The 27,451-nt window shown below is 42.5% G+C and overlaps 1 protein-coding gene across 1 annotated transcript in view; it reads right to left on the bottom strand.

Annotated features, from left to right (window-relative positions):
• RBL2 (RB transcriptional corepressor like 2) overlaps window positions 1-27,451 on the bottom strand; it is a 910,854-nt gene that overhangs the window by 686,538 nt on the left and 196,865 nt on the right. Inside the window, exon 5 of the mRNA XM_044082019.1 lies at window positions 20,294-20,303. Coding sequence (XP_043937954.1) covers window positions 20,294-20,303 — 10 coding nt within the window. The remainder of the gene's footprint in view (window positions 1-20,293; window positions 20,304-27,451) is intronic.

Here is a 27,451-nt window from a genome sequence, read left to right as displayed (position 1 = left end):
GTAGGAAACTACATCAATAAAAGACATTCCACATGTAAACTGTAGTAATTATTCCTGGAGTTAAAATAGGAAGGATGCTTCACTCCAGACTCATCGACTCCAAATTTTAACTTCAAAGGGACACACAAGAAATAATTTCAACTTCAAAGGACAGACCAGAAATGCTTGACTTAGTTTTCTTTACAGCAGATGGCAATGTTGCTACATTGTTTTAAGTTCAACATTTCACAGTATTTTCTTTCATTTAAGAAAACAAGCTTGTATTTCAACATTTCACAGTATTTTTTTTTTCAATTAAGAAAACACGCCTGTAGTTCAACATTCATATTTACAAATGACAGAATTATCTATAAAATTCTATCTGGCTAGGCTGGCAGCCTTCACACTCTCCTCCAAAAAAGGAAGCCAATCTGGTGGTCCCCTGCCATAAACAAACTTTACAACAGAATGAAGAAACTGATGCGGAATAAGGTGAAGTCCCATGACTGGAAAAACTCCCTTATCAGCCTCAACAAAAAGTTGCAATCCCTCATCAAATCCTCTAAACCTAGCTATGAAAACAGAATTGCAGCAGATAGTAAAGTCAACCACAAGGCCTTCTATAGTTATGTAAATCTCCACGGCAATACCCAGATTTGCTCTGAGCTACTGTACAATGGTACTTCCTATACAGAGGTAACAGATATTGCCAATATACTGGCCGACAGATTTACTGCGAACTTTATCCCTCCACCCCAAAAGACCAATCACAATGCCAGTAGATTGCCAGACACCCAGTATTACTGCTGCACAGGTGAAAACAGCACTGTCCAAGGCCAAGAATACAGCTTCTATAGGACCTGACAATATCCCTGGCTGTTTTCTACATGAACTGCAGAGTGAACTGGCACCACACCTGTGTGCCCTCTTCAATCACAGCCTCACTTCAGGCTTTGTCCCTACCGAATGGTGCAGTGCTACAGTCATCCCTCTCCACAAAGGAGAAGCGATATACAGACCCTGGGAACTATCGCCCCATTAGTCTGACGAGTCCGATATTCAAAGCTATGGAACGCATCATCATGGACCTAATAAACAAGGATATAAGGAATCTCCAAACTCTGGATCCCACACAGTTTGATTTTGTGAAGGGTAGATCATGTCTGCTCAACTTGGTTGACTTCTCTGAGTCAGTCACCAAAGCTGTGGATGAAGGCAAGGTGGTTCATACAGCCTATACCTTGAGCTGGCCAAGATCTTTGATACCATTCCCCACTCACGAATCATAGAAAAACTCTCTAAGCTAAGCATCAACCCCTATATCACTAGGTGGGTTGCAAACCGGCTCACAAATAGAATCCACAGTGTGAAAGTAGAGGACATCAAGTCAGACTGACAAGTCACAAGTGGAGTCCCACAGGGTTTGGTCCTGGGTCCTCTCCTGTTTGGTATCTACTTCTCTGAAGCCCAGGCCAACACGAAGGGACTCTGGCTGACAAAGTTCGGAGAGGACTGCAATTTGGGAGCTATTAATAACTCCCCAAGTGATGTTGACATCCTGCAGAAAGGTCTCACTGAGACAAATGACTGGTGTCAGAACCATGGCCTTCAACTCAATGCCAACAAATGTGTCGTCACCTTTGGGAAAAACTCCGTTCCTGTGAATTACCACATTGATAGTAGTCCACTGAACACAGAAGGTGTTATAAGAGATATGAGAACACAGGTTGACAGCAACCTCTCTTTTGACCACCACATTGTCACTGTGGTCAGAAAGTCCTCCTATGTGGCACATCTCATTACTAAGGATTTTGCACCCAGGAAGAAAGAGGTCATTGTCTCCCTCTATTCTTCCCTCATTAGGCCAATCATCGAGTACAATGCCCCATTTGGCATGTACCTCACTAGACACCTGCAACAGCTGGAGAGGCTGCAAAAGTACTTCACAAAGATGATCCTAGGCCTTAAACAGTTGTCCCATATGCTCAGACTCAAAAAAACTCCAACTATTCTCGGTCTCATATCGCCTGCTTAGAGGCGATCTCTGCTTGACTTACAAAGCCATGTCTGACCCAGCTCTGTTAGAAATGCTACATCTAAAGAAATCCCAATCCCTCCACACCACACACTCCAGAGACCTCAATCTCTTTACCACAATCAACAGAACATGCTGGAGGGACAGGTTCTTAACTCAGACACTGCCCATGCCATGGAATAGACTTCCCATACATGTCAAACAGAGCTCCTCAATGGCCCTCCAAGAGAGATCTTGAGTGGATGGGAAATAGAAAATTCACCCTGGGGATAACTCCAGTGGCACGGGTGGCACAATGCCAGGGTAATCCTATGGGCTAGGCTTGTAAAGGCTCCAGGGCCATTAGCCTAGTACACATCTATGAACCTATTAGTAAGCAACATAACTTTTGAGGCAAGAAAGATTTTTAAGGGGCAAGCCTGTAATTGCAACTGGTGAAAGTCAAACTACCAGCATTAAGCTGACTGGAATTGATGTCCAGAAACGGTCCACTAATGCAGAGATTACTTGCATTGCTGGCTAAATGCTAAAAAGACGAATACTGCCGGTTTTAATTTCGGGTTTTTTAGTCGAATGCTGCAATCTAAGATAAGACACTTCAGTTTTATTATACGACTTGTCTTGTTAAATAAAACTCTTTTTGAATAAAATGGGATACGAGATAAGAATGTAATCATTACTGATTTCAAATGTATCACGAATAGAGAAAGACAGAAATAATTATTTGAATTCAAAAAATAATGCCCCCCCCCCCCCCCAAACAAAAAAAAACCCAGAACTTAATGGTCCCACTTGGTCATTTCCACCTATGCACTTATAATCAGTAAAAAAATAAAACGCTTGTAAAACAGCATTCGTTTATGCAACTATAAAACATAACGTATTCTTAATGTGAACTTCTACCACTGAAAAATGAAACGGTAAATTGTGACTACTGCACAAACCAGCTGTCAAATGAACATTTTTTTTCTATCAGATCAAGTAGCATTTTACCTTACCAAGCAAACCCACACACTTTAGAATAGCATCAGCTGACAAGTAAGGTAACAATCCAGCCCAATGTCCTGCAGTTAAACTGCGGTACAGCGCCAAGATGGTCAAGGAGGAAGCTTGCGACCTTCACCCTACAAATGGTAACAGTAGCAACAAAAAGCGTCAAGCATGCACAACGTTCTTAAAAGTATCTAGTGACAGCATCGGGATAAACTTATTAAAACAAGTCAACCTCCACGACAGTACCGTCTCCCACCTGTCAAAACAAGCCGTTTTTATCCTTCATCCGTAATACCGTTAGCACGCGTAATCGGGAACAACTGCCTTATGAAAATAGTATGACTATTTAAAAGAGGGCAGGCTGCATGTAATTCGATAAACTTGCAAGTATACATTAAGTAAACGGAGGGGAAAAAAGAAAAACCAACTTCAGTCACTCCGGGAGCAGTTAAGTAAATAAACTGCGGGAGAAAAAAAAAACATCCAAACTCACGGTTCTACATAACTTGGGCTGTGATGGAGGAAGTTTCATCCCTCGCCAGTCTGACGTCAAAGTAGGTCCTAACATCAAGTTTCAACTTGTCACGAGTGACATCCTTTACAGGAAGAGAATGTAAATACAAGAAAGACAGCGATGCTGATTGCGAAAAGGGCTGTGTGCCCCGCCCTTGGGCTTCTTCTACGACTGAGTGTACACACATATATAAAACAGCCCTAACTAAGCCATGGTACCTTCTTTCAAATACTACAGGAACCCAAGAGACAACATAAAATGACAGATCTTGTGCATCTCCCATATGTCAGAGATTTTTCCCGCGCTATATTCCTTCTACACCCTGACATTTTGCGGTAATTGTTGTAGTCCCAGAGCAGCGTCTCCCTCCCAAGCTAACAACCTAATTTCCATAAAATTCATAACATCGTGTTAACCTTATCATCTTATTCTGTTAAATTCCCGTGTGAACAATAGGTACTTTTAACATTTTTGACAGCATTAAGCGGCTCTTGGAAAAACGAACGAATGAAATATTCTTGAGATATGTCAACAGAAAGAAATGAAGCTACGCACACAACAGAAGGTGGGTACAAAACTGATGCTAATAAGATAACTTTAAAAAGATGTTTAAAATGAATGCATTTCAAAATATTCTTCTGCACAGTTTACGTTTATACAGCCAACAATGCTTACATTTCAACTCTCCAAAATTCTGCAGAATGTCGGAATGCCCACATTTAAGTCTCATACATTTGACCTATTCCTCATAAAATGTGTGGTAAATCAGTGAGGATTGATTTTTATCTCTCTAATATCCCTGATTTTCAGGAACTCCTGTCCCTTTTAATCCCTCCTAAAGCTGGTGACTTCTAGACTAGAGAAAGGTGGTGAATTGCACTTAATAAAAATGGCAATAATTAGAGTTATAGACTTATTTTACTTCAGAAAATGTTCTCTTTTTGTCAGTGTCTCAAGTTAATAGCAATAATATTTTAAAGTGTCCCTGACTGACCCAAATTATTTCTGGATCTGTCTCTGATTTTGTTGAGATATGTCCCTGATTCATTGACAGCTGTCACTAAATAATGAGCATTTTTGAGTTTCAGACTTCATATCCTTCAGATAATGCACATTAAAGCAAACAAGCTTTTCTAGCAACTTTTAAGTTTATAATAGCAACAGTTAAAATATGCCAGATTTTGGGTCTTTGTCACCCATTATTTCTGGCTTTGGTGTTGACAGGTATGTAAAAACTGTTACTGTTATAAACAGGTGTGTGAGTCATGTATTAATGAAAACATGCACTACAGTTTAGGAAAATTAAAACTAAATGCACCCCATTAACCATTGATATATCTATTTTTGATAGTCTTCATATTGATCACTGCTGTGATAGCCTTGGCGATATGGGTTATATCTTACCAAAGATGTAACAGTTGGCCAGCTTCCAAACCTTCAGGGTACGTTCCATGTGCCCAAAGTGTCAAGCAGCTTGAGATGAGCTGATTAAAAGACAAGTCTGGCGCAAAACCCATCACAGCTTTTCTGCTGCCTAAAAGTACACTCCCCTGAGGCTTTTAAAGATTGATGTTTGGCCTGTGCTTTCTTTAGGTGGGCAGATAAGTTCCCTTTGAAGGAAAAAAAAAACTTCCACTTTTTATTTTTTCACTGATGTTTGACTACCTTCATTTCCAGGAAAGTTATTTTAAAGCTAGCAATGTTGCATTTTAATGGACTGCCTTCAGACTGTAACATAGGTTTGCAGGATGATACTAGGCTATTGGTCTGGAGGCCCTTATAAGCCTAGCCAAGAATTCTGCCCATGTTTCCACAAAGTTAGTACATGTTTTCCCCTGTCCAGCAGGGACACAGGTGGGATCCCACAGGTGTATTTTCTGTATCCCATCTAGTCGTCCTGGTTCCCCTTAAAGAGGGCTAGAGAGGTACTATGCTTGACATGGCGAGGGAGTCTATTCCATAGATGGGGGAATTTGTGGGACAGAACTCTATCCCGCCAACAAGTTCTATTAATGTCACACACCAGGTTGAGGCCTTGCATGCGGATTACGTGACTTGAGTTTGACTTACGGATATGCAGCAACTCCATCAAGGCTGGGTCTGAGATGGCCATGTATGCCACACACAGGTCACCTCTGAGCAGTCTGTACGAGACTGAGTACAGGGACAGGGCTTTTGGCCTATCAGTGCAGGACAGGTGTTTGAGACACTGGACTTTCCTGGTCAGGAACCTCTGTGGTCTCTCCAGCTGCTGCATGTGCTTGGCAAGGTACATGCCGAAGGGGGCACTATACTCAATAATGAGTCTGATAAGGGAGGAGTAGTGGGCCATGTAGAAAGTTCCTCACGACTGATTGCATGCTTAGTACGTTGTTATTAATGTGATAATTAGTGGAGACTCCATTTTCCTCAAAGGGGATAAAAAGAAGTTATATACTCACCATAACGTTCCATGTCGGTAGTCCATCTCACCCTTCATTTTTACATATGGGTTCAGAGCCGATCCTCAGCTCCGACTCGGACGATTTTCAAGCTCGAAGACTTCTGGTTGGCTCGTGGCTAAGCAGGTATCCCATGGTGCACCAGTGCAATCCCCAGATCTTGTTTGCTGCTCATTAGCAAAAGAAAGAGATAGAAATAAACCCTTAACCAACAAGCCAATACTAAAGGGTCGCCAACCAAGACATTTATAATATTACCTCCAGATCTTCCAGGATGGGGGCAGGAGGGTGGGTTGGTAAAAATGAAGGGTGAGATGGACTACCAACATGGAACGTTATGGTGAGTACATAACTTCTTTATGTTAGGTAGTCCAATCTCACCTTCATTTTTACATATGGGACAGCGTCCCTAGTGCCTAATTCTTGGGTGGCTCATTGGAAGACGCTCCTGAGCACCGTGGAGCCAAAGGATGCTCTACCCCTAGAAGCCAAATCCAACTTATAATGAGTAATAAAGGTGTGAGGGCTAGCCCACGTAGCTGCTGCATAGATATGATCAATTGGTACCCTGGTTTGGAAGGCTGCAGAGGTAGACAGAGACCTGGTAGAGTGAGCTTTGATCCTGTGAGGTAAGGGTCTGCCCTCCGAGCTGTAGATAAAAGCTATGCAACTCGAAATCCAGTTAGACAATGTCACCTTAGAAACTGGCAAACCCAATCTGGAATCAGAAAAGGAAACGAACAATTGGTCTGACTTCCGAAATTCTTTGGTCCGTTGCAAATAGAAACACAGCTGTCTGTGAACATCCAACTGGTGAAAACGGTATTCCGCTGCATTGCTATGATTGGGAAAGAAGACTGGGAGTTCAATGGACTGGTTCAATGTGGCAGAAGAACAAACTTTGGGGACAAATGAAGGATTGGTACGTAAAGAAACCCTGTCTTTATGAAAAACTAAATAAGGTGGTTTAATAGACAGGGCATGTAGCTCAGAAACACGTCTGGGTGATGTAATAGCTACCAAAAACACAGTCTTCCAAGACAAATACTTTAAGGAAGCTGAATGAGACAGTTCAAAAGGAAGGGGATGTTAAGTTTGGACAACACAAAATTTAAGTCCCAAGAAGCCACAGGTTCCTGTAAAGGTGGTCTCAGCAAGGTGGCTCCTCTCAAAAAGGTTTTACATAACTTATGCGACATAAGTTTAACATTTGGAGATCCCAAATAAAAATGTGAAATAGCCGCCAATTGTACTTTGATGGTGGCTGTGGCACCTGCTGAAAAAGCTCCGAAAGGAATTCCAGAATTACGGGAACGGGAGTGGTGTAAGGATCCACATTCATTTTCTGTACCCAAATAGAAAACCTTTTCCACTTACTGTCATACAGCCTTCTGGTTGATGGTTTGTGCGAGGATAAAAGAATATGGGACACTGACGATGAAACATCATGAGGCCTGACTAGAGATGGAACTGGATCAGCCAAGCTGTCAATTTGAGGGTGTGGAGAGAGGGGTGTAGCAAACCCGACATGTGGGTCAGTAGATCTGGAACTGGGTTCAGGATCCAGGGATCGTCCAGGAGAAGAGGCTCGAGGAAGGGAAACCAGACCTGATGAGGCCAGTAAGGAGCAATGAGGATCAACTTGCTTCCCAGTCAGTTGGCTTTCTGTATTACTTTGGGGATTAGAAGAAAAGGAAGGAATGCATAAAGAAGTCCCGTGGGCCAATCATGTACCAGAGCGTCTCTGGGTGCTTCCCCCAGAGGGGGAATTAGGGAAAAATAACTGCTGCGCTTGGCATTGACTGGACTGGCAAAAGTGCTGCAGCAAAGTTGTCCCCATTTTAGGAAAATCTATTCCACTATTTCCCATTTCAGAGACCACTTGTGGGGCAGCAGGATTGCCCGGCTCAGCTTGTCGGCTATCACGTTGGTTGTCTCCAGAATGTGTGTTGCCACCAGAAAGTGCTGGGAAGAAAACGCCCATTCCCAAACTCGCATGGCTTCTCGACAGAGTGGGTAGGATCTGGTACCGCTCTGTTTGTTGATATACCACACAACCGACATGTTGTCCGATTGTATCACAATCGTCCCTGGAGGAAGAAGGTCCTGAAGCGCTTGCAATGCCAGAAGCACCGCTCTCATCTCCAGAATGTTGATATGCAGATGAGCCTCGTGTTCTTGCCATGTGCCGTGTACTTGTCCTGCCCAGATAATGCCCCCCCCCCACTCGACCTGGGAGGCATCCGTGATCATAGTGGCAACGGGTTGAGCAGGCACAAAGGGAGCTCACGTGAACAAATTGTTGGGGGCTATCCACCAACAAAGGTCCTTTTTGCTTGATTCTGTCAGCAGAATAGCGTGATTCAGCGGTAGGTATTGGAACGACCACTGGGAGAACAGGAGCCATTGAAGGATTCTCATATGCAACCTGGCTAGAGGTATTAACAGAATGGTTGAGGCCATCGTTCCAAGTTGAAGAATCCACTTTGCTTTGATCTTCTGAAATGGGAGAAGTCGCTGAACTTGTGAGATGAGGTTTTGTGCTCTTTCAGCGGGAAGACGAACTGTCATATCCACTGTGTCTACCTCTGCGCCTATAAAAATCACAGATTGCGAGGGCAGTAATGCAGATGTTTCCCAATTTATGGAGATCCCTAGCTGAGCACAAAGCTGGATGGTGATGTCCCTGTTTTTGGAGAAGTAGATGCCTGGTGGGGGCAGACAGGAGCCAGTCGTCCAAATACAGAAACACCTGGAATCCCTGACGTCTCAGGTGAGCTGTCACTACTGCCTTGCATTTGGTGAACATCCTGGTGGCTGTGGTGAGACTAAAGGGCAGAGCACGAAACTGATAATGGCTGGCTCCCAGCTGGAAGCGCAGATACCTCCTTGACGCCTTGTCCATTTTTATATGGTAGTAGGCATCTTGGAGATCTAGAGAGCACATCCAATAGTCTTTCCCTAACAACGGGAGTATCGACTGCAGTGTTACCATCCGAAACTTGTCCTTTTTCACAGATTCATTTAATCTGCTAAGGTCCAATATTGGCCTCCAGTCTCCAGTTCGTTTTGGAACTAAAAAGAACCTGTAGTAAGTTCCGGATCTTTTCTAGTCTGCTGGCATGGGGTGGATGACTCTTTTTGAGAGCAACTTGTTGATCTCCACAGTTGCCTGATCCCTGTGATTGGGTGGAACATCTGGGATTTTCTTGGGAACAAACGGAAGGGAAAAGGGTATAATATATCCTCTGGTAACGACTCTTAGTACCCACTTGTCTTGGGTTAAATTTAGCCAGGCTTCTGGATACAAAGAGATGCAACCCCCCCGACTGGCCCCAGAGAAACGCAGTCGGGCCCCACATCAGAAGCGCTGATAAGCCCGCCCTCGAAAGGAACCACAGCCTTGCTGGTACTGCGGACCGCCCCTGCCTCTAGGGCAACGTCTACCATTTCCTCTTCCTCTGCCTCTGAAGGAGGATTCACTCTGTGTGTCTGGAAAGGCCCTCTGGGACTTTTTGAACCACATCTTACCTCCCCTTTGACCTTTGGGGTATGGTCGAGAGGGGACGGTAAAACGGACTCCCACAGCAGAGAGAGTCTTACACTCACTTGGTGTGAACAGGAAGGAATCTTTCACCTTGGAACCATCAAATGGGGAGTTGGTGAAGGTGGACTTGAACGGCTCCGCAAAATTACACAAGCACATCCAGGAGTGGCGCCTAAGGGCAACTACCCAAATGGGTAAGATAGTTCAGGGATCGAAGTGTAAAGGCCGCTGAACTAAATACATGCTTCCCAAATCTGTCCATCTGTTGACACTCCTTGTTTGGCGGATGTACAGAGGAAGCAGTCTCTGCCAACTCCTTCTTCGTGGCTGCCACCACCACCATGGCATCTACGGGAACGCCCTTATACAAGAATTATTTTCCAGGAGGGGCAGACAGGAACTTATTTGGTCTTCTAGGTACTGGCTCCATGGCACTGGGAGTATCCCACACCTTCCGACTAACCAGATCCATTAGCTTGTCGAAAGGTGGAGACACACAAGATGTAGAGGGTTGACCCGAAAGCCTTCAGGTACACGGACTCCTCATCAGAAGGATTGACAGTGGGCCAGTCGCACCTCTGTTTAAGGGTCTCTAGAATATCCACAAAGGAGATATCATCAGAGGACGACTTAGGGGACCCCTCCAACTCATCAAGGTCAGTGTCCGATGTCAGAGACTCATCCTGGGAAGCAATATGCTTCCTCTTGCATACTCTCTTCCATGGGGGCTCCTCAAAAGGACCTTCTGGGGATGCCACGGAAGAGTGGGGGCTACCAGCCGGTGGCTCCTGAGGCTGTGGGTCTCTGCTGTCTTCGGAGAGAGTAGGGACTGAGACCGAAGTGGGAGCCCTGGGGGGAAGAGTGCTTGTACCACTGGCAGGGGCTGTAGATTGTGACAGCACACTCCTCATCACCTCAAAAGCAGATCTTTCCGGCTCCAAAGACCGTTCCCGCTCTGAAGAGACAAAGGATGGTGCCTGAGCCAGAGCTACTGGCTCTGAGATAGATGCAGGGTCCGAGCTCACCCTGGTGGACACACCAAGAGGAAGGCTTGGAACCGACAAAGATCAATTCAAAACCTCCCCCTCTGCGCTGACAGCAGAGCTTCAGTCCCTGGACATGACGGATGGAGCCGAACGTGTCGGAGCCAAACTCAGCTCCAATGCAACAGCAAGGGGAGCCGGAACCGAGGGTTCCTCCATTGGTAACGAGCACTCCGGCTCCGAAAAACCAACATGGCTCGGAGAACGAATCACAGATGGAGACAAGACTGGTTCAAGTGGCTCCGAGGCCGATTGGGTCAGAGCCAACAAAAATTTAGGCAGGGCAGACGACTTGAGGAGTCTTAGTACTACCCTCTCCACATCTTCTTCCGAAAGACTCCTGAAGACCTGGAAGATAAGGTTGGGGATCTCAACCAAGCAGGCACTGGAGATTTGACCATCAAAGAGACCGGTCGGGACTCTGCAAACCGGCTCCGAGAAGCAGAGTCAATTATCTGCAAGGATACAGCAGTCGGCACCGAAGTATCTGTGACTGAGTCCGAAACCACAGTGCTCTCCTTCGGCTCCAAAGACTGAGGTGTCGCGGAGGCAGGTTTTATTAATTTGGCAGGCGGCTCCGAAATAGTAGCCGGTGCTGGAAAAGGCCTTTTCGAACCTTTAGATTTTGAGTCAGATCTTGACTTAGAAGACTTTGACAAGGAAGCCGAAGAACCAGACAAAGCTTCCTCGAAGGCTGGCTTCAAAAGACCCCTGAGTATCAGTTTGTTCTTTCTCTCGTGCAACACTCTAGGAGAGAAAGCATGACAGAACAAACATGATTCTTGCAAATGGATGGCTCCCAAACAGTAGACACAGCTACTGTGGCCATCGGTCAAAGACATTTTCTGGGAGCACTTCATACATTTTTTAAACACAGAGGGTTTGTGCTCCTTGCTATCCTTAGACATTGCAACCCACAAGCAATCAGAGGGAAAAAGGAAAGAGAAGAAAATGACTGAGGACTAGGTCCTCTAACTAAAACGGGCCTAGCCCTACAGATGAATTACACAAGGACTAGGTCCTCTAAGTTAAACGGGCCTAGCCTGGTGTAAGATAAAAACCTAGATTTTCCACTAAACACTAGAGAGATTCAGTCACACAGGAGAATATTTTAAATAAAATACAGTGGAAGCAATACGAGGACTAGGTCCACGTTAAACAGGCCTAGCCCTGTGAAGAACTGGGTCTTCTAATTCAAACACACCAAGAAGGCACAACACACACACACACACACACACACACACACGCTCAAGGGTAGCAATTAACAAGTGGTAAGAAATTAAGACTTTAGCGGGTCCCCGCTAAAGACCACCAGTCAACAATAATCGCTTAACAGGAATAATCAATAGGAGCTCCTATTGATTAAAAACGGCAAACTCGCCAGATTAATTCTCTAAACAAGAAAAAGGCAAGTGCGTCTAACTACTGAATACAGGAGACAACTATACTAGTCACACAAGGCAATTTAGGTAAATCCTAACTGTAATAACAGGAAAAAAGGCAAAACCACCAAAACTAACTGTCTAGGAAAAGCGCAATTGTGCCTAACTACTGGTACACAGGATACCACTAATAAGGTCACACAACAACCACAAGACAATAAAGATAAGTCCAATAATGTATATATTCAATAATTATGCAAAAGATACTAGAATAATGACAATTTGCAAAAACTTAGCCAGAGCCAAGAGAAGCACATCTGAACTCGTTGACGTGGCAAACGAGATCTGTGGATTGCACTGGTGTACTATAGGATACCTGCTTAGCCACGAGCCAACCAGAAGTCTTCGAGCTTGAGGACTGGCTCCAAACACATATGTAAAACTGAAGGCGAGATTGGACTACCTAACACTGACGCATTTCTTGGCATTCAGTTTGAGGCCATGCCTCTGGCACCAGTCATTTGTTTGAGTAAGGCCCTCTTGGAGGATGTTCACATCACTAGGGGAGTTTAAGACAGCACCCAACTTGCAGTCATCTGCAAACCTGGTCAGCCACAGACCACTGGGTTTGGCTTGCACCTCAGAAAAGTATATCCCAAACAGTAGAGGCCCCAAGACTGATCCTTGGGGTACACCACTCATTACGGGTCTACTACTAGAGGTGCCTTCCCCTTGACTGACTGGATTCTATCAGTGAGTCAGTTAGCTACCCATCTGGTAACATATGGGTTGATTCCTAGCTGGGAGAGTGTATCTATTATGCCTGAGTGGGGAATAGTGTCGAAGGCCTTGGCTAGGTCAAGGTAGGTGGTGTGCACAGTCTTCCCCTCGTCCATGGCTTTGGTGACTGTTTCAAAAAAGTCAACCAAGTTTAACAGGCACAATCTCCCTCTATCAAAACCAAACTGTGTGGGGTCAAGCGTTTGGAGATTGGCAATGTCCTTGCTTATAAGGTCCATGATTATGCATTCCATGGCCTTGCAGATCAGGCTAGTTAAGCTGATGGGCCTATAACTGCCTGGGTCAGTGGACGCTCCACCTACTTGTACAGGGATCAGTGACTGTCCTCCAATCGGCTGGGATGAAGCCAGTGCTCAGGGTTTGGTTGAATAGGGTGCTTAATGTAGCTGACAGCTCATGCCTGAGTTCATGTTGGATACAGCCAGGGATGTTGTTGGGTCCCACGAAGACTGTATTTTTGCCTTTGAGAGGGCATTAAACACCTGTTCCCTGGTGATGAAGGGAGGGGGGCAGGTTCTGGGGATGTCCTGGTTTTACTGATGAGGGGGGTGAAGTTTTCAGTGAACCTGTCTGCCAGCAGGTTGGCTATATCTATAACATTTGTGTATGTGGTGTTACTGACCACCAGTTCAGAGCAGATTTGGGTGTTACCTTTCAGACTGCGGACGTATATGAAAAAGGTCTTGTGATTGTCCTTAGCAGATGTGGCCAATCTGGACTCAAAATTAGCCTTAGAGGATTTCACCGGTGACCTTATTTGCTTGTTCAGACAAAGGAGAGATTGCTTCCAACTTGGCGCCTGCTCCTTCTTGGTCCTGGACAGTTTTTTTTTCCTTTTCTTATAGAGTTTGTTTATTGCTGATGTCCACCAGACAAGTTTACTCTTCCTTGAACATGATTTAGTCCTGTCCGGTACTGCTGAGTCCATACAGCTATGTAAGTGCTCATATAGTTTTTTAGTGTAGGCTTGAACATTAGTGCTAGTTCCTACTTTTAAAAAGAGCGCTAATTTCTGTCACTTTAAAAGCAGTGTTATGTAACTGATAAACTATTTTCTGTGGAGAAATGGTGTTTATTTTAATGTTGTGGGGCTGCCATAATGTTTGAAAGTGCTTTTTACTGTGTTTTTCTTCTGTTTAAAAAAAGGTAACTTTTGTGGATTGGTAGTTTTACTGGCATTATTCTTGTTTTCCCCAGGACAGAGGCACCATTTATGGCTTGACCATGGAACAAACTACCACTCCCACAGTTGGCCCTTCTTCCAGCCAGAAAAAGTTAAGCAAAGAGCCTTTGCCATTGCAGTAGGCTAGCAGTTTGCCTCAGCCGCAGGTGGGCAACTCTGCTGTGGCCATTAGTTGTACCTCAACCCATTAATTTTTTACCCCAGATGTCTCTGGTGTAGCACCTACAGCCACTATGGACCGGGAGTTAGACGCATGGGCAAGAGAGAACCACTTTTGTCAGTCCTGGGAGAGGGAACAGGGAAGGTTTCCCTTTTGTGTCAGAATGCTGTGTCCATCCCTGGGGAAACAGCGTCTGCCATTAGTAACATAGTTGGCCCCATTTTTCCCTGTCAAAAAGAAAGAGAAAACCAAGCATGGATCTAATCCTCATCAAATTTCTTTGGATAGGAATAGTTTACTGAGACTGGCTCAGGGCTTAATTCAGGCTATTGATCCCTCCTTGTAGAATAGTTTCTGGTAAAAGAAAGAGGGATTCCTTTTTTTCCTAAAGAGATTTAAGATTCTGAATCTGTAAGGGAAGATGCAGGGACGGATTCAGGGACTTGTCCTCAGATTTCACATTCAGACTCAAAGGAAGAGCTCTCTTTCTGATTCTCCTTGTGGGGGTGTCTCTTTTCTCTGAGACTATTGCTAAAATGGCCCAGTCTTTTCAGTGGGGGAACAATGAGGTTTCTCAGTCCCTCAAAAAATACTATAAGTTGTCACAGAAGGGTTTTTCAGAACCTACACCCATTCCTCCTGTCTTATCTAATTTAGAGGATATGTGTCTTACTGCCTGCAATTTTCCTGAGAGTCATACAGCTGTCCCTAAAAAGGCAGATAGGATATATAAAGTTCCTCAATCTTTTAAACTTCTATACACTATTCCCAAACCTGATGCAGCACTTATAGCCTTAGACTCTTCTGTTGCTAAGCACTTAGTTAATTCCAATCCTACTCATTCTAATAAGAATGGGAAAAGTATTGATAGGTATTGGAAAAAAGTGTATACTCCTGGAGTTTTGAATTTCAGAATTTTAAACAGTCAGGCTCATACGTTAAAGTTTATTCTAACATATTGTGAAAGTATGAGGAATGTTTTATCTAGAGTTTCTTCTTGTGAAGAAAAATCTGCTATAAATAATTTAGTTTCTTCTATTGCACATGTCACCACTCATTGCCTGCAGTGTTTGTATGACTATTGATACTTCTTCCATGGTTATGGCCACTTACATGGTTTTCTAACATTCTAACATATTGTGAAAGTATGAGGAATGTTTTATCTAGAGTTTCTTCTTGTGAAGAAAAATCTGCTATAAATAATTTAGTTTCTTCTATTGCACAGGTCACCACTCATTGCCTGCAGTGTTTGTATGACTATTGATACTTCTTCCATGGTTATGGCCACTTACATGGTTTTAAGGAGGTTTGCTTAGCCGCATTTTTCAGGACCTTTCACATGATTTTAAGAATGAGATTTTTAAATACTCCCTTGGATAGAGATTTAGTGTTTGGCCCCTCTGATGCAGAGGTGATCAAAGAGTATAATGAGAGGGGCAAGATGAACCAGGGGATCTCTAAGATTTTCACCCCTCCTTTTCCAAATTGTCCAAGGGATTCTCTTTCTCCTTATCCAATTTTGGCAAAAAATAAATACACAGTCTCAATGGAATTCAGGTAAACTGACATCTAAGAAGTGGCAAGAAGGTTCCAAAAAGAAGGCTCAAATCTCCCAAAACCAAGGACATTCCAACAAGTTTGAATGATTATTCAAGAGACCTTGTGAACCCCTCCCACCCTGGCCCTCTTTCTCTTCCAGAAAGTCTGAATCTCCATTTTTGTCTTTAGCAGCAGTTTGTTACTGACAAATGGGTTCTGAAAATCATTACTCATGGTTACAGATGGCACTGGGAGGAAATTACACCTTTCCAAGGGGTCATTCCTCATTCTGCAGATCAGACCATTTTGTTTCCACCTATTCTTCATCCCATGCTGTCCCAATAAAGAACCAGTCCCCCTTCCTATGTGGGGAAGGAGTTTTACTCAAGAATGTTCCTAGTCCCAAAGAAAGAAAATGCTTGGACACCAGTTCCGGATCTTTCTTTCCTAAACCCGTTTGTGATAGTGTCGAAATTCAACATGATGTCACTTCACAACTTGTTGCTTCTTCTTCCTCTTTCAAGTATCCTGGTAACGCTAGCCTTAAAAGATGCTTATCATCACATTCCTATTCATCCAGACTTCAGGTGTTTCTTAAGGTCTTGTGTGTCTGGATCACATTATTAGTTCAATACCTGGTCTGTCTACTGCACCAAGAATGTTCATAAAGTGTTTAGCTCCAGTTATAGCTCATTGCAGGCTACAGGGTATCCACACTTTTCTGTATTTAGATCTTTTTCTAAGTTTTTCCACTCAGATTTTACCACCATGAGGGAACACCTCAGGATTCTGGGTCTCGTTGCATGTATGATTCTCATGATACTGCTAGCAAGACTCTACGTGAGAAAGATATAGTGGTATCATACCTCTCAACCTGGAAACAAAAAATCTGGACAAAGGTCCATAACAAGTAGGTACAACTGGCCAAAAAATCAGGATGCTGATTAACATAAAATTTGCATACCTAATAGTGTAACCCCACCCACTCCAATGGAATTGTAGGATACCAACAGGAAGATTGCAGTCACAATAATAACAAATAATGGCAGATACTTGAATTTCAGACTTCATATCCCTCAGTAAATACTACATAATAATACAAAGCTGTTATTCTTGCAACTATCCGAGTTTACAACAGGAACAATATTTAAAATCTGCCCCTTGCCCCACCAGATTTCTTGTTCTGAGAGATTGAGAGGTATATTACCTAGTGCAAACTACAAGTACATGCCTCAGAGTCACAGCCATTTCTTAAAAAAGGGGTTTGCAGAGCAAAACAGAATGGAACAGTTAGCAATGTTCACACATTCTGGGTTTCAAGTGATCTGTAGAAAACATTGAGAAATGAGTGAGGTAGCGATTAGCAGCATGCAAACAGAATCACTGGTTGGGACAGACCCCATCTACTGTCCCTAACAAACTACAGAACATGCAGCCAGCATGTGTTCCTGTGCCAGGGTGGGCTCCAATGTCTGCAAAGCTAAGTTACTAAAATGCATAACTTGTGTAATTAGTTTTAATATTTAACACTCTAATGGCAACACCAACCAATTCCAGCTTTGCTATACAGTACAGTTCACACGCTTAATAAACAACAACACAGGGTTAGTTAACTAACTACACAGCACTGATGCAAGATCTGATTCCGATCTACTTTATGCGCACGTAGCACTAAGAATATTTTATTCCAAGAAAAACATATCAAAATTTCATCCTCTTAATGAGGGCTATGTTTTGCAGATGTGCAGTCAAAGATAAATGGTTACTAAGAAAATTAAATGCTGGAGTATAGGAAGTAGCTTCTAAGCAATCCATAACAATCCTCTGCAGCAGTCTAAGTAGTCAGAAACACAAATGTCTGGCATTTAGTACATTTGATCTTTACTGATTTGCCACAACAATCCAGAAAAAACACTAATTTTATGAGAAACAATGGAACAACAGACCCAAAATATGAGGCAAAAATCCATCACACACACACACACACACACACACACACACACATATACATCATTCACACAAAAGCAGCGCACTCCTACCCACTAACAGTACTACTTTTAAAAATAAAAGAACAAACTTCAGAAGCGTAAAGGCTGCAGCAGATTGCAGAATCAGTTGTTTCCAATTCCCTTGCTGTACTTTCTGCTATGAATGCGCTGGCCAGCCCAGATCAGCAAGGGAATTGGAAATGAACAATTCTGCAATCTGCTGCAGCCTGCACACTTTTTGTTCTTTTAAGGCTTTTTTTTTTTTTAGTTGTTACTTACCTAGGTTATGAATTTTCTCATCTTGACCTGCTGCAGACACGTCGTGGATGGCTAGATGGATAGAACTTTCATGACAATGTGCACAGTTACACACCTCTGCTGGTATTAATTCTAAAATTATGCCCAGACCAATCTGAGTCTGTCTCCGAGATGAGTCTCCATTGATGGGAGTTTCAGTTGTCCGATACAGGTAGTCTGCAGCTTCCTCACAAAGCTGATGTATCAAGCATGCCCACAGCATGCTGGTGAAGTCATCGATAAATTTAAAGTTGTACCCTGCCCAAAAAAAAAAAAAAAAAAAAAGGAATTGAAGGGGTCACTTGGGAATTTGTGGCACTCCATTATTTTGCCCTCAAAACCAGTAAATACCTCTCAGTACAGTTGAGAGGTATAAGTGGTATCTGTAATCTCTTTGGTCTCAGCATCAACACCCTTTACCTTTTCAGATCCCAGTACCGGGGTTTGTCAGATGAGAAATTGCTTGGTGAAGACAACAGATATCCTTAAATCAAGGTGCCCCCTTGTCCTTCCTTGCTCCAAAACAGTCGGTCACAGTAGATGCTTCAGACTTTGCTTGGGGAGCAGTTTTAGGAGAGATAAAAGTGCAGGGGTATCAGACACCAAGGACAGATGCAAGCACATAAATATCAACGAGATGCTTACCCTGATCAAGACATTCAATTCTGTGAACCATGTTTGATCCCTGGGACCCCATCAAGTGATTAAAGACAACACCACAGTGATGTGGTATATCAACAAGCAAGGGGGGAACCAGGTCATACCTCCTTTGCAGACTAGCCATGTTAACTTGGGATATACCTTTACAGCACAGTCTCACTCTATGGGCATCCTATATTCCATCAGAAGTATTGTTGCCATAATTCCCATTTTCCTATGTAATTTGCTCCTACCCTTTTTTAAAGATCCCAGTTCCAGTTGTTTTTATCTCTGTTACTATATTTGCTACTTCTAATAAAAGTTTGTATATATTTGCTACTTCTAATAAAAGTTTGTATAGACTTTGATTTCCATTTTCTAGTAAATGCATAGTCTCAGCAAGGCCTTACTATGTCTAGCCAATTCTGATTCTGTATTACTGCTCACAAATCATTTCCTTAGTTACATCAATTTGCTCACCCAGTATCTCTGGCTGAGCAGCCTGCAGGGAATCTTTAAAGTACGCCATCTCATTACACTCCCAGAAAATATGTTCCCAGTTAACCTCTTTCTTCCCCATCACACCTCCAACATTTGCTGTCTACCCGAGGAAAAAATCCTTGGAGTCTACTTGACGTATAAAAATATCTATGTAAACACTTCCAAGAAAAGATCCTAAATCCTCTAGACTTTGTTGCATATTTCTGAGACATACATATATCCCCTTTGTTTCTTTGTGAATTGCTTATTCAGTCTCTTTTCCCAATCCTTTCTAACCTCCTCTGATTGATTCTTATAGTCATCATGCAATATTTTATATGCTCTTCTAATTATCCTTTTTTAACAGAAGCTTCTGTTCTAGATTCTACTAAAAACTCTACCAGTGATGGTATTTTGTCTAGGGCTGCACTATTCCTTTCTCTGCCTATACTCTGATATCAATCTTTGATAGGAAATGCAATTTCTAACCTGTAGTACCAATACACTGGTTCCTTAGCCAGCTTTCTCCACTAAATTCCAACTCCCTCTTGCCTATTATCTGTATCCCTAATTTCAGTCATCCATATCATGAGAAGGTCCTTTCTCCAGTCTTGTGTTGGCTTAGTTATTAGAATACTTTCTGTTACTTTATGAAGATAGTGTTCTGTATGATTACAGTTATTCTTCTTAAAGGTCTGCATCCAAAATGCCAGTCTCCCCTTGTTCTTGAACTTAACCCTGTTTCATCATCATCCCTTTCCACTTTGAATTACAGTTTTCTGCTTCTGCTATGTACAGGAGCCTTAACTGCATTGCTCTGAAATACACTTTCAAATCAGGTAATCCTAATCCGCCTTGTTCTGTTGGAAGAATCAGCTTATCCCACTCAACTCTTGCCATCTTCCCCTCTAAGATAAAATCCTTCAGTTCTTAATTAGTTGCTATCCATAACTCCTCCTCTGGTTGATAAAAATATGCCTGACCTGTGCATAAGGCTAAAATGACTAAAAGTACTTTAACCGCTTCTATCTTACAATCCATATCCATATAACAAAGCTTCCATTTTCTCAATTTTGTATCATCTTTTATTTACTCTCTTCCCACATATCCTTAGCTGCCACACCAGAATCATTTTTAATCCATACTCCAAAATACTTCATTTTTACTATGTCCCCATAAATATGGACATTGCTTAACCAATTCATGTGTGGTTACATAATTTACAGCTATTGCCTTTGTTTTAGCTTCATTATTTTTATATCCCAAAAGGACGTGAAACTGTCTCAAATTAAATCTAAATTAAATCTAGGTATCCAGCAAAACCAAAAACCTTTAGGAAGTATTCCAAGGTTAACTGGTCTCTATTAACCAATACTCTGGCTAAATTCCAAACACCCACAAACCCAGTAAACACCATAGAATACACTGAGCTATTTACAGTATCTCTGTACAGCCATATTGATAGCTGTATAGAGAAAGCTGTGCCTACTCACATTAAGAATAAGACAAACTCAAAAGACAAGCTACCCTGGTGGAATCACACTATCAATTGGCTACACAACAAAAGGAAAAAAAATCTTGGTGAAGCATAGAAGGAACAAATCATACATACTAAAAGTCCCCTGAAAATCTAAACAGGCAGCTATGAGGGTTAAGTAAGACTTCAAAGGCTAAATAGCTTCTCAGGCAAAGGACAACCACAACACTTTATACACCTATGTCTGTAACCTCAGAGAAAATACAATGCATTGGAGGCCAATGCCAACATTTTGGCTGACAGGTTCAGCTCAAACCCCCCCCCCCCCATAATAGTCCAAAGTAAATAACACAATTCCCCCAAACATTACTAGAGAACAGGTCATCAATGCACTTTCATGGCCAAAAACACTTCATCAATGGGTCCCAATAACATCCCAGTATGTTTAATAAATAGCATGAAACATGACCTCTCTAGTCCACTTGAATCACTTTTAACGTGGAGCCTTCAGTCAGGTTTTGTGCCAAAGGAATGGAAGATACCTACAATCATTCCCTTGCACAAAGGAGGCCCAATCACTGATCCTAGTAACTACAGGCCCATAAGTCTTACCAGCCTCATATGTAAGGCCACAGAAATAATCATCATGGACATAAATGGGGACATAGGTAACCTGCAACCTCTGGACCCATCACAGTTTGGCTTTGTTAAAGGAAAGTCATGCCTATTAAATCTGGTTGACTTTTCTGAGAGGGCCACTTAAGCACTGGATGAAAGTAAGACTGCGTACACAGCTTACCTCAACCTGGCCAAGGCTTTTGAGACAATCTCCACTTGAGCGTTACAGACAAGCTCACTAATTTAGGTAAAAATACCTTTATCACCCGCTGGATAGCCAACTGGCTCACTGATAAGACCCAAGAGGTCAAAATAGGTGAGGCCACCTCCACCAAGGGGCAAGTCACTAGAGTCCCACAGGGCTTGCTCCTTTTTGCCATTGGTTTCTCTGAAATGGAAGCAGATGCTGAAGGTTTATGGCTGACTAAGTCTGCAGATAATTACAAGCTGGGGATCATCGACTCCCCTGCAGACACTAGTATTGTTCAAGAAGGTCTAACTCTGACTAACAAATGGTGCCAAAGCCATGGTCTTAAACTTATTACTAATGCATAACTTTACCCTTTGGGAAGTCAACCATCCTGGCTAATTCCCATGTTGATAATACACCCCTAAGAGTTAACCCAGTAGTCAGGGATCTGGTTACACACATAGGCAGGCAGCAGCCTTACCTTCAACCACCACGTGGCTTATAAGTAAGGGCATAGCATCTAGGTCCAAAGAGGTCATTATCCCACTGTACCCCCCCCCCCCATTATCAGACCAATCATAGAGTACAGTGCTTCCTTTGTTATGTATCTAACCCGGCAATGCAGCAACTAGAGCGACCTCAAAGGTTCCTTACAAAATGAATACAAGGCATAACACACCTGCCTTATGCAGAGCATGTTAAAGCCCTTTCTCTCTACTCAGTCTCCTATGGATTGCTGAGGGGTGATCTATGCTTGGTTTACAAAGCATCCATAAACCCCACACTTATGAATCTCCTACATATTCGTAAGTCAAACAGTACCAAAAATACAAGGTCTAAGGTCCTGAATTTTGTTTGTGACTTAAACAGAACATGCTGGAGAGAGAGATCTGTCCCAGACTGCTCCTCCTATGGGACAGGCTTCCCATTCATGTGAAGCCGAGTTTGTCTATTACCCAGTTTAAGCAGAAACTAGACAAGTACAATAGGAAATTTACATTGGGCCTGGCACCCATGTCCCTTATGGACAGAGGTAGCTTACAAATGCCTGGCCTTCAATGTCCTATTTCGAAGCAGGACATTATTATTCTTTCAGGAAAACTTGGCTAAGCTTAGAAATGCCCCTCACCCCCCACCCAGTCGTCAGCCTAGTAACAGTCTATGAATCTAAAAATTTGGACAACCTTATACAATGCCTGCATGCTGTCTTCCTTAATATAAACATATACAGTGACCACCCACACTAACATTTATGTACCAATACCTGCACATTTTATTAAGGGAAATGCAGTTTGGGCCAATTATCTTCTTTTTATTTTTTAGGGATTCAGGACTGTTCAGGCATCCTACTGTTTACATGAGGTTGCTTTTGGCCTCCTGTGGTCCCAAAGGCTGAGTTTAAATATTTTTTAGAATATTTGATAACAGGTTCAAGCTTAAAACTATATTCCTGCTTGTTATTAGCTTGATCCATGGGAATAAACCTGGGAATCATTAGTCTGACTGTATGTTGAAAAGGATCCTTTGAAGTTATCTGCTGTTGCAACATGACAGTTAAGGCTTATTAGTCCCTGGACTTTTATAGGTTCACAAGTCTAGACGTGCAACACAAATTTGATTTATATAGGGGATGATTTACTGACTGCCTCTGTCCATCAGAGACAAATGCACAAGACCAGGGGGTGAATTTTCAATTACCCATCCACTGGTCCAAGTTGCACTTAAATAAAGTTATGGAGAAACTATGCTTCATATGGATGGGAAGCCTTTTCCATTAAATGGGAATTCTATGAGAAACATATTTGTTTCTCCAACATGTCCTTTTTATGCCACAAACAAAATTTAGGCTTTCTGACCTACTAGTTGTAATTCTGTTTTTTGCTGATGTGTAAAAGGTTCATCAAGACAAGGTCCAGGGATTCCTCGTACACTAGGCAAAGATCACCTCTCAGATAATACAGAGTAAAGAGACACAGCTTTGAGGTGATCAGCGTAGGGCACTGTGTTTACTCCCTGTATTCTTTTTGTAAGCAACCTTGGTGGGCGTTCTAGTTGCTGTATGTGTATGGTCAGGTATGTACCAAAGGTGGCATTATACTCTATGAAGTGTCTGATGAGGGGTGAGTACAGTGGTATGATGACTTTCTCAAGCTATATGCTATGCCCTTACATGTAAGTTGATCAACATAGAAGAATTTTCTTACTACCTTGCATACATGTTTGCGAAGGCAAGATTACAATCTACATGTGTTCCCAGATCCCTGACTAATGAATCAACTTTTAGGGGTATTTTATTAATAACATAGTTACCTGAGGTGGCAGACTTCCCAAAAGCTACTGTAATACTTTTCTTGGTACTGAGTTTTAAGCTATGGCTTTGGCACCAATTACTTGTCTGTATTACGCCTTCCTGAAGGGTGTTCTCATTTTGGGATGATTCAATGACTGCTCCAAGTTTGTAATCATGTGAGAACTTGGTCGCCCAAAGGCCTTTGACATTGGGTTTGACCTCTGAGAAATAGATGTCAAAGAGAAGCAGGCCCAGCATACAGCCCTGGGACTCCTCTGGTGACTGGCCTCTTTGTAGAACCTCTTGGGTCCTATCCGTGAGCCAGCTAGCTATTTAACATGTTATAAAGTGGTTTATGACAAGTTCTATAAGTTTGTTGACAATGCCTGTGGGGTATTGTATCAAATCCTTTAGCCAGATCTAGGTAGGCAGTATGTACTGATTCCCTTCATTCATTGTTTTAGTGACCTTTTCAAAAAAATCCACCAGGTTTAGTAAGCATGACCTTCCTTTGACAGAGCCAAACTAGGATGGATCCAATGTCTGGAAGTCTCTCCTATGTCCTTGTTGATAACTTCCATAATAATTCTTTCCATGGCATTGCAAATAAGACTAGTCAGACTAATGGGTTTGTAGTTTCCAGAATTTGTTGAAGGTGCTCCCTTATGAAGGGGATGAATGTCTCAGTCCTCAATTCTCATGGCACAAAGCCTGTTTTAAGGCTATAATTAAATAGTGACTCCAAAGTTCCTGATAAGTCATAGTTTAGATTGTTCAGGAGGCATCCTGGGATGTTATCAGGGCCCACTGAGGCTGTGCTCTTCTCGAGTTTTCTCAAGAAGGCTACTTACTTTGTTTCAAAAGCTGGATTTTATACTGTTGTGTTGAAGGGTAATGCAGTAATTCCTCTTTGCTAGTCAAACTGACATCTGAGGTTTGTTTTTAGAACTTAACATATCTTTTTGATGTTCTTGCCTCTGGCTGCTTTGTCATTTCTCCTAGCTGCTGCAGTATTATGTCATCTAAGGTAGCCTGTTACTCTTCCAATCAGCCTAGCAGGTGCATACTTTTCCAATGTATTGCTAACCAGAACAGACAGCTAAAAAATGTATGAATGAGTTGCTGTCTAAAAGACAGGCTAGGGAGGGCCAATAACTTGCAGCAACATATATGCTACCTATGTGAAAGCTCTAAAAGCTCCTTACTGGGGCTGTAACTGTAGTATTTGAGAGGTTACAGCATTCCCATATGACACTGGCAGATGGCTACTTAAGTGATTAACCAGAGTGCCTGAAATTAGGATAGTGTCTGTGTTTCTATTTAAAATCTAACCCAGAATATTTTGTATTGTATCTTTGGGTTATTCACTCAGCCCTTGTGGTGGTTTTGGTTATTCGAGAATATTTTCTATTCCTGTTTTCTCTCCAACACTTGTAGCCTCAGTAATTAGCTGTGCAAAGTCCACTGAAAGACAATAACTGATATTTTACTGCTGGTGTGCTGTTGCCAAGGAGTCTTGACAACAGCTGGTATTAATCCCATCATGTATACTCATCATACCAGCTTAATGTACTGGGTATACATTTCACAGCTTAGTCTAGTTAAATGCATAACATCTCGGTTTTAGACATTTTTGTTCTGTCTGGAGCGATGCTAATGAAGTTTCTCCTCTAACTGTGTCAAATGGTTGCATGTTTATTAATTCTGACTTCTCCATATTTAAACTAGGAAAGAGAACATAGCTGTGTCTCTTGTGAGTCGCACAGAAATTACATTTTTCCACACTTACATCCTGGTGCTGTTGTGTTTTTAAACTCAACTATCTTTTTAGTTGCCTGCCTCTTATGTTAATTTGACCACATATTTCCTTCCCTCTCCCTTTTCATTGGCTGTTGTGAGTAAAACACAAAATTATATTTTTGTGAAAATCACCCCCCCTTCAACTATTTAAATTTATTGGCCATCCCACTACATTCCAAAGAACCAGAATACAAAGTTCCCACACCCTTCCAATCTGTCCTGCTCTTTTAAAAGTAGTGGCTCTCCACTGAGACAGCTAAAGATTAAGTTATCCCCTCTTTCGTATCTAACTGCTTAGTAAACACTGCAGCTCCTCGGATATTAACCCGTTTTTCATCTTACCTTTAAAATTTGTAAACATTTACTCCAAGAGCACCAATTACTGGAGAGCACATATTCTGCCTCTCAGTAGTCATCTAGGGATTAGGATTAGTGCTTCTGTTTTGTTCCCGGTAAGAGAAGGAGCATAGGGGCATAGTGTCCTGCAGACTGCTAATCACCGGAAAGTGTAATAACGGCTTCATAGGTGCCAACTTGGAATTTAAGCTTATGTTTTGCTCCTGGTGAGAAAAGGAGCATGGTGCATTGATTCCTGACTGTTTCTGGTTGGGCAGTGAGTGTCTGTGCTTGACATTCCTGATTGGTCTGGTTGCTATTCAAGGCATCTACCAGAAAACGTCTACAGCAAGCCTACAGACCCATGCCTCATCCAGAACAAGAGTGTGGCTCACCAAACAGGCTGTGGCCTGTTTCTCATCTTGGGATTTGTGCTGTTTTGCTTCTGGTGAGAGAAGAAGTAAAAGAGAACTGTATCCCAGCAGAGTAAAGCCGTGGTGAGACCAACACTAGTAGCAGCCAGGCAGTATTCATTCAAACAACTCCCTTTTTTCATCATTCTTGACAAGCTAATTCTTTATTTCCAGTAAGTACTATCTGATTTGCTTCTAACTTCAGAATATTTGCCTAAATACTTCATCCATAAATCATCAGGATCTACTTATTAGCTTCCCCTCAAGTGTTTGTCAGTGCCCTGTATAGACAGACACCTTGAATGACACCTTCCCTGTAAAAGCACAACTGAAATTTCTCCAATACCTATTTGCACACAGGACAACTAGTTTGCAGTGACGAGCACTGCCCCCACAGTTGCAAACTGAATACTCCTGATATTGCTTTATATTCTCACTCCACCTGTCTAATCAGTAAAAAAGGGTCTGTTGCCATGGATATGAACTTTCCCACTATATCTGTTACCAGTCTGATGGATATGGGTATCCTGAGGCAATGTAGAAATTGCCTTATGTTTACTGACAACCAGTTAATTCTCAAACAAACTAATATGATATGTGAAAGATGTATTTACCGAATGTCACTGGAGGCAAACCTCTCACATAAAGTACTCCTGATGTCAATAAGGTTGTCAGTAGTACACATGCTGTACCTATCACACACAATTCAAAGCAGACATGCAGACCCACATATGCTGAGGTGCTTAAATGTAACCTTCCTAAACCCCAAAGACCTCCTAGACAAAGTACACATAACAAACACCCTCAGCAGCCCTGAATACACTCTTTCAAAACAACACCCACATTAACACATACAGCCACATCTCATGGAGCCTCTACTTTTAAGCCCATAAGGCAAACCACCACACAATCCAACATTCTAGTCATTGGAAACTCCATTGTGAGACACACTGATGTCCCTCTCACCAGGCTTTATTAAGGAGAAAATCATGGTCAGTTGCTTATCAGGGGCTAGGATCCACCACATTTTGTACACAGTCAGGTCACTGGACCACAAGTACCAGTATGACTCGGTCATAGTCCATGTGGGTGTAAAAGATCTGAGCTGTAACTCCCTAGACTACATAAACAGAGACATCATGGAGCTCTCGGGATATGTGTCCCAGGCTGGTTAGCATTGAGCAGCATTTTACCTTCTCCAAGGACAATGCCACAATATGAACAAAAGATAACTGACTTAGTTTCTGGTGTCATTCTAAGGGGGCACAACATTTGTCAGCATGGAAGGAGATGGTCAACAGACCAC

Source organism: Protopterus annectens, chromosome 8.part1, assembly GCF_019279795.1.
Source record: "Protopterus annectens isolate FY-2018-M chromosome 8.part1, PAN1.0, whole genome shotgun sequence".
Taxonomy (NCBI): Eukaryota; Metazoa; Chordata; order Ceratodontiformes; family Protopteridae; genus Protopterus; species Protopterus annectens.
This window is presented reverse-complemented; position numbering and strand designations above follow the sequence as displayed.